A 6258-nucleotide genomic window follows, 5' to 3' on the forward strand; every position below is an offset into this window, starting at 1 on the left:
TTTTTGTCACACAGGGCATGCAGGTAAAATTTTCTTTAAACAAATTGTGACATTAGATTGGAAATTCCAGTGTGTAAATTTTGGGGGTGCTATAAGGGTACTTAAATAATTTTTGGGAGTGCTTCAGCACACCCAAGCACCCACCTGGCGCCGCCCCTGACAGCAGCTGTACAACATCATAAGTCACTGGCCTCACCTTATGCATGTTTTGTTTGGTGCCGCAGACGCCTTCAGGGGATAAAGAGTCCTCATATTGAAAAAAATGAATTCTATCCAGGGAGATACATTAAAAAAACAGTTTCAATGTATTACCATCTACTGTAGGACACCAGTTGGTATAAGCTTTACATATACTGTTTTCATTAACAAATGAGATGTTTATTTTAACTGTTTCAGACCGAAAACACCATGGATGTCAAGAACAAGACTCAAGTGACCGTGTTTGAGTTTTCTGGTCTTACTGATGATAAATTAGTTGCCCCGTTCCTCTTCATGCTCTTTTTAGTGGTTTACATAGTGACCGTGCTTGGAAACGTTGGGATGATGGCAATGGTTCATATCTCACCCAGCCTCCACACTCCAATGTACTACTTACTTAAATACCTATCTATGGTGGACCTCTTCTACTCTTCAGTAATTACTCCTAAAATGTTGTCTGACCTCCTTTCCGAGAGAAAATTAATCACATTCATAGGTTGCAGCCTTCAATTCTACTTCTTTTGTGCACTGGTAGGTACTGAGGTCTTTGTCCTCTCGGACATGGCTTATGACCGATATGTTGCTATATGCCACCCTCTCCACTATGTCTCAGTGATGACTAAGAAGAAATGTCAAAGTCTTGTAATCATCTCTTTCTCTGTTGGCTTTGTACAGTCAGTTGCACAGACCACCAGTCTATTCAGTCTCGAATTTTGTGACTCTAACCATATAGACCACTTCTACTGTGACATCCCTCCACTGGTCAGGTTGTCTTGTTCCGAAACTCGCGCCTGCACCATTGTCACCCTTTTCTTTGTGTGTTCTTGTTCCTTAAGTTCAATGATGATCATCCTGGTCTCCTACACCTTCATCATGTCTTCTGTCTTACGGATAAACTCTGCGGCTGGCAGGAGGAAAGCATTTAGCACCTGCTCCTCACATCTTATGTGTGCTACCATCTTCTATGTTACAGTTTCCTGTACTTACCTTCATCCATCCTCCAGTACCCTCAAAAAACAGGAAAATGTATCGTCTGTATTCTATACGGTGGTGACTCCTATGTTGAACCCTCTTATCTACAGCCTGAGGAACCAAGAGGTGAAAAAGGCCATCCTAAGACTGCTTAAGAAAAGCCCCCATTAACATATATGACATCATGACCAACTTAAACCTACTCAATTCAGGAAAATGGTTGATGATATCCTATTTAAAACTAGATATAGAAGTAGTCATTGTTGAGCTTTCCTACCTATCATGGTAATCCAGTTTATTCTCAGCTAATTCAAGATTTGGCTACATTGAAAATACTATAGTCGTCTAAAAATGTCAAAGAGTCACTGACCCCCAACAAGCATAGAGTATGTAGTCTTGACTTCATTGGCTGCAAACCTCTTATGAGTGAGTGGCTCACAGTTTAAAAAAATATTGAAAGAATAGGGAGTGATTGAAACGCATGTAAGTTTTTTTTGCATGTGTGTGTGTGTGTGTGTGTGTGTGTGTGTGTGTGTGCTTGTGTGTCTGTGTCCCATTACAGAGATCACTTCCTAATTTCCGTCCAGGGGACCAACAGGAAGTAAAAAGAAATTGCTTTGAATCCCCTCACTTCCTGTGCTGGACAAAATTATGGACAATGGTCATCAAGATAAAAATGAAAACAGGGGTTAGTACCCCTTTTAGGTGGGTACCATGGGTGGGACTAGATTAGCCCTTTATAATTAGGGCCAGAAGGGCTTGAGGGCAGAGGTTAATGGGAAAAAGTGGTCTGCAGTTCACCATTATGTGTAATTAATGCCAAAGTGAAGGACACCTTTCAGGGCAGGCCTGATATTGGCCCATTGAAGAACCCATATAAGGGAACCTACCTACTGTAAATGCTGGTTGGCATCCCTGTGTTAAAGTTGAATTTGAGCTGTAGAGTGTTGATGATCAGATACAAAGAGGCATATTGGTGTTTTGGAAAGAACTGTGCATGCTGTTTCTGCTACAGTAAAACCTTACAAGGACTGAAAGTGTGGATATTCCTTTATTTCTGGAGTTGGGCCTCACGCTGGGAGAATGTGAGCAACCAAGATGGTGAAGTTTCTCCAAACTACAGGCGTACAGCGCCCTATTACATTCCTGATGCAGGAGGATGGCGGAAAGGGCCCTTGGCCAACATGGCCTCTGCTAGCAGTATATGAGGTCCCTGTTTACAATTAGAGGGGGTGAATCCCTCCACCGAGGACACAGACAGCAATAAAAACTTCATAGGGGTTCAAAACTTTCCCTTCTCTCAAAAGCATTGCAAAACTTCCCACAGTCCAAAGCACAGCTCGGGTGCTGACATCCAAACAAGTACAGTCAGGCTGGCAGAAACAGATTGGAAAACAGAAGGTGGAGACGCCACACACTGGAATCCAGCCACTACTTTATATATAGAGGTAAAGATACGACTTCAGCCTGAACTCCTCCTGGTTATGCTCATCTGACATGTTTCGCCCTGCCTACAGGGTTATGATTCAACCCCCTAGATGGGGCGAAACATGTCAGAGGAGCATAGCCAGGAGGAGTTCAGGCTGAAGCCATATCTTTACCTCTTTACATAGTGGCTGGGTTCCGTTGTGCAGCATCTCCACCTTCTGTTTTTCTAAAGTACAAACTCGGCTTAAGATAAAGATTTAGCAATGGCTGTTTCTTTTCTGTCCCATCACTTAGAAGAAAACTTGTTCCAGGTTTTTAAAAATATTTATGTACATAGAAGAAATCGTATTTGCTTTTTGCCCACATATGCTAAGCTTGGTAGTGCAGCACAATGATTGTACTTTAAAGAACCTTTGTCTCCGTGACTCTATAAAAGTAGTGCACCTAGGGTAGGAGTAGGGAGGGGGAATGTTCTTTCTCAGGTACAGCCAGCCAGCTACTGTGGATATGCAAGCCAATGACGGGTAATAATTCATATTAAATATATCCATTTTAAATTATTCTGTATTAAATTATTATTAATAAAAAGATAACAGAAATCATCTACTGGTCTTTAAATATTTATTTTTATGAAGGTCCCTGGGGCAGGTTGTGGTTGTTTTCCTGGATAATTGGGTTGGATATAACACCGACTCCACATATGCAGAAATAAAACGGTGTTTGGGGCCTGAGCGTCAAACAATTACATCTCAAAGGGGTAAGAGGACAATGGAAATGCCTGCGTTCTTTATTATATTTATATATAAGAGATTAGTACAATGGTAAGAGATACTTCAGATTGCAACACGGCAAAGTCAACGAATCGTGTAAATATCACTCAATTTGCTATGGTTGTTATATGACACGACAAAAAACAGCAATACTACAACAAAAGAAGAATTTATTTTTGAAGAAAATATTTGCATTATTTAAAGTTTCAGGCGACCGGCAGATCGGATGTATACAGTGATTGTTCCTTCTAGAAGAAATGCTTCTGATTGTTTTTGCTCACCTTCCTCCATGCATTTAAATTAAATGTAAACCCGAACTAGATGCCATTCAGTTTTCTCTGTGCATCGTATATTCAACAATTGTCATGTTTTTTTTCCCCATAAACGCTGTTACCACATATATGAATTAATATACCAATCAAAATATAACTTTTTTTTTGGGGGGGGGGGTGGTTGGTTTTTTTTATTTAGATTTTTTCTTTTTATTTGCAAACTTTAAAAAAAAAAATACAAGACGTGTTACAAAATACCCATTCATAGCAATATATATACAACAACAATAAGGTACACAAAAGAAAAAAAATATTATCCAAAATAGCTCAAATATACAATGACTTAAAAAATAAATGAATAAATAAATAAATAAAAATAGATAAATAAATACATTTCCATAATCACACATAATAAGACACGTAGGGGAAGATTTACTAAAACTGGAGTATGCAAAATCTGGTGCAGCTCTGCACAGAAACCAATCAGCTTCCAGGTTTTATTATCAAAACTTAATTGAACAAGCTAAAGTTAGAAGCTGATTGGCTTAAAAGTCCAGCTGTACCAGATTGTGAGCACTCCAGTTTGATTAAATCAACCCCATAATATGTCTCTCCAATAAATAACATCAGAAACAAGTCCTCTTAACCCACATGTTTTCTACACATTACCAAATAGACTCGTTTTTTTTAAAGAAAATATGTGAATATTATTTAGACTGTTCACAATGTGCTGACGGTCACTCTCATTTCTTAAGGATCTAAAAGTAGACAGGCCAAGGTATTTAGTAAGAGGCATCGTAAATTTTTGTCACAATTTTTTGAAAAATTAAATTAAGTATACTTCGATTTTTTTTTCACAGTTTTCTTTTTTTACATACTCTTACCAGTGCAGTACACCAGTGCAGTAGGTAAATGTCAAGTTTATTTTGTTTGCTTTTTCAGGGTTTTTCCTATCTCTGTTTACAGAAAATTCTAGAGTACTTCATGCTTCCCTCCGCTGACCAGCTTTATGGAGATGCTGATTTCATTTTCCAGCAGGACTCACTGCCGAAAGTGCCAATACCTGGTTTATGGATCGTGATATCACTGTGCTTGATTGGCCAGCAAACTCGCCTGACCTAAACCCCATAGAGAATCCGTGGGGTATTGTCAAGAAGAAGATGAGAAACATCAGACCCAACAATGCAGAGGAGCTGAAGGCTGCTGTCAAAGCAACCTGGGCTTCCATAATACTTCAGCAGTACCACAGGCTGATCGCCTCCATGCCACACCGCATTGATGCAATAAATCAGGCAAAGGGAGCCCCGACCAAGTATTGAGTGCATACTATACTGTACATGGACATAATTTTCAGTAAGCCAACATTTTTGTATTAAAAATCCTTTTTTCATTGGTCTTATGTAATATTCTAATATTCTGAGATACTGAATTTGAGTTTTTTACTAATTGTAGGCCATAATCATCAAAATTAAAAGAAAGAAATTCTTGAAATATATCACTGTGTAACGCATCTACAGTATCTCACCCCTCACATTTTTGTAAATATTTTATTCTACCTTTTCATGTGACAACACTGAAGAAATGACACTTTGCTACAATGTAAAGTAGTGAGTGTACAGCTTTTATAACAGTGTAAATTTGCTGTCCCCTTAAAATAACTCAACACACAGCCATTAATGTCTAAACCGCTGGCAACCAAAGTGACAACACTGAAGAAATTACACTTTGCTACAATGTAAAGTAGTGAGTGTACAGCTTGTATAACATTGTAAATTTGTTGTCCCCTCAAAATAACTCAACACACAGCCATTAATGTCTAAACCGTAAAAGTGAGTACACCCCTAAGTGAAAATGTCCAAATTTGGCCCAAAGTGTCAATATTTTTTGTGGCCACCATTATTTTCCAGCACTGTCTTAACCCTCTTGGGCATGGAGTTCACCAGAGATTCACAGGTTGCCACTGGAGTCCTCTTCCACTCCTCCATGACGAAATCACAAAGTTGGTGAATGTTAGAGACCTTGCGCTCCTCCGCCTTCCATTTGAGGATGTCCCACAGATGATCAATAGGGTTTAGGTCTGGAGACATGCTTGGCCAGTCCATCACCTTTACCCTCAGCTTCTTTAGCAAGCCAATGGTCGTCTCGGAGGTGTGTTTGAGGTCATTATGATATTGGAATACTGCCCTACAGTCTCCTAAGGGAGGGGATCATGCTCTGCTTCAGTATGTCACAGTACATGTTGGCATTCATAATTCCCTCAATGATCTGTAGCTCCCCAGTGCAGGCAGCACTCATGCAGCCCCAGACCATGACAATCCCACCACCATGCTTGACTGTAGGAAAGACACACTTGTCTTTGTACTCCTCACCTGGTTGCCACCACACACGCTTGACACCACTTGGACATGGTTCCAGTAAAGGGTGTACTCACTTTTGTTGCCAGCGGTTTAGAAATTAATGGCTGTGTGTTGAGTTATTTTGAGGGGACAGCAAATTTACACTGTTATACAAGCTGTACACTCACTACTTTACATTGTAGCAAAGTGTAATTTCTTCAGTGTTGTCAAATAAAAAGATACAATAAAATATTTCCAAAATGTGAGGGGTGTACTCACTTT

General features: G+C 39.6%; 1 protein-coding gene across 1 annotated transcript; it reads left to right on the top strand.

The window, feature by feature from the left end:
• The first annotated feature begins 402 nt into the window (after nucleotides 1-402).
• On the top strand, nucleotides 403-1341 carry LOC143964118 (olfactory receptor 5AR1-like). Its single transcript, XM_077473819.1, has one exon. It carries the CDS (start codon nucleotides 409-411, stop codon nucleotides 1339-1341), a length of 933 nt encoding a protein of 310 aa, XP_077329945.1. The 5' UTR covers nucleotides 403-408.
• Nucleotides 1342-6258: the final 4917 nt, after the last annotated feature.

The sequence above is a fragment of the Lithobates pipiens genome, unplaced genomic scaffold, assembly GCF_037356315.1.
Source record: "Lithobates pipiens isolate NorthernLeopardFrog02 unplaced genomic scaffold, aLitPip1_a1.2 Scaffold_8, whole genome shotgun sequence".
NCBI lineage: Eukaryota > Metazoa > Chordata > Amphibia > Anura > Ranidae > Lithobates > Lithobates pipiens.

Excerpts from the sequence above, each read along its gene's own strand:
- LOC143964118 (XM_077473819.1), top strand. The coding sequence starts at position 409 with ATGGATGTCAAGAACAAGACTCAAGTGACCGTGTTTGAGTTTTCTGGT.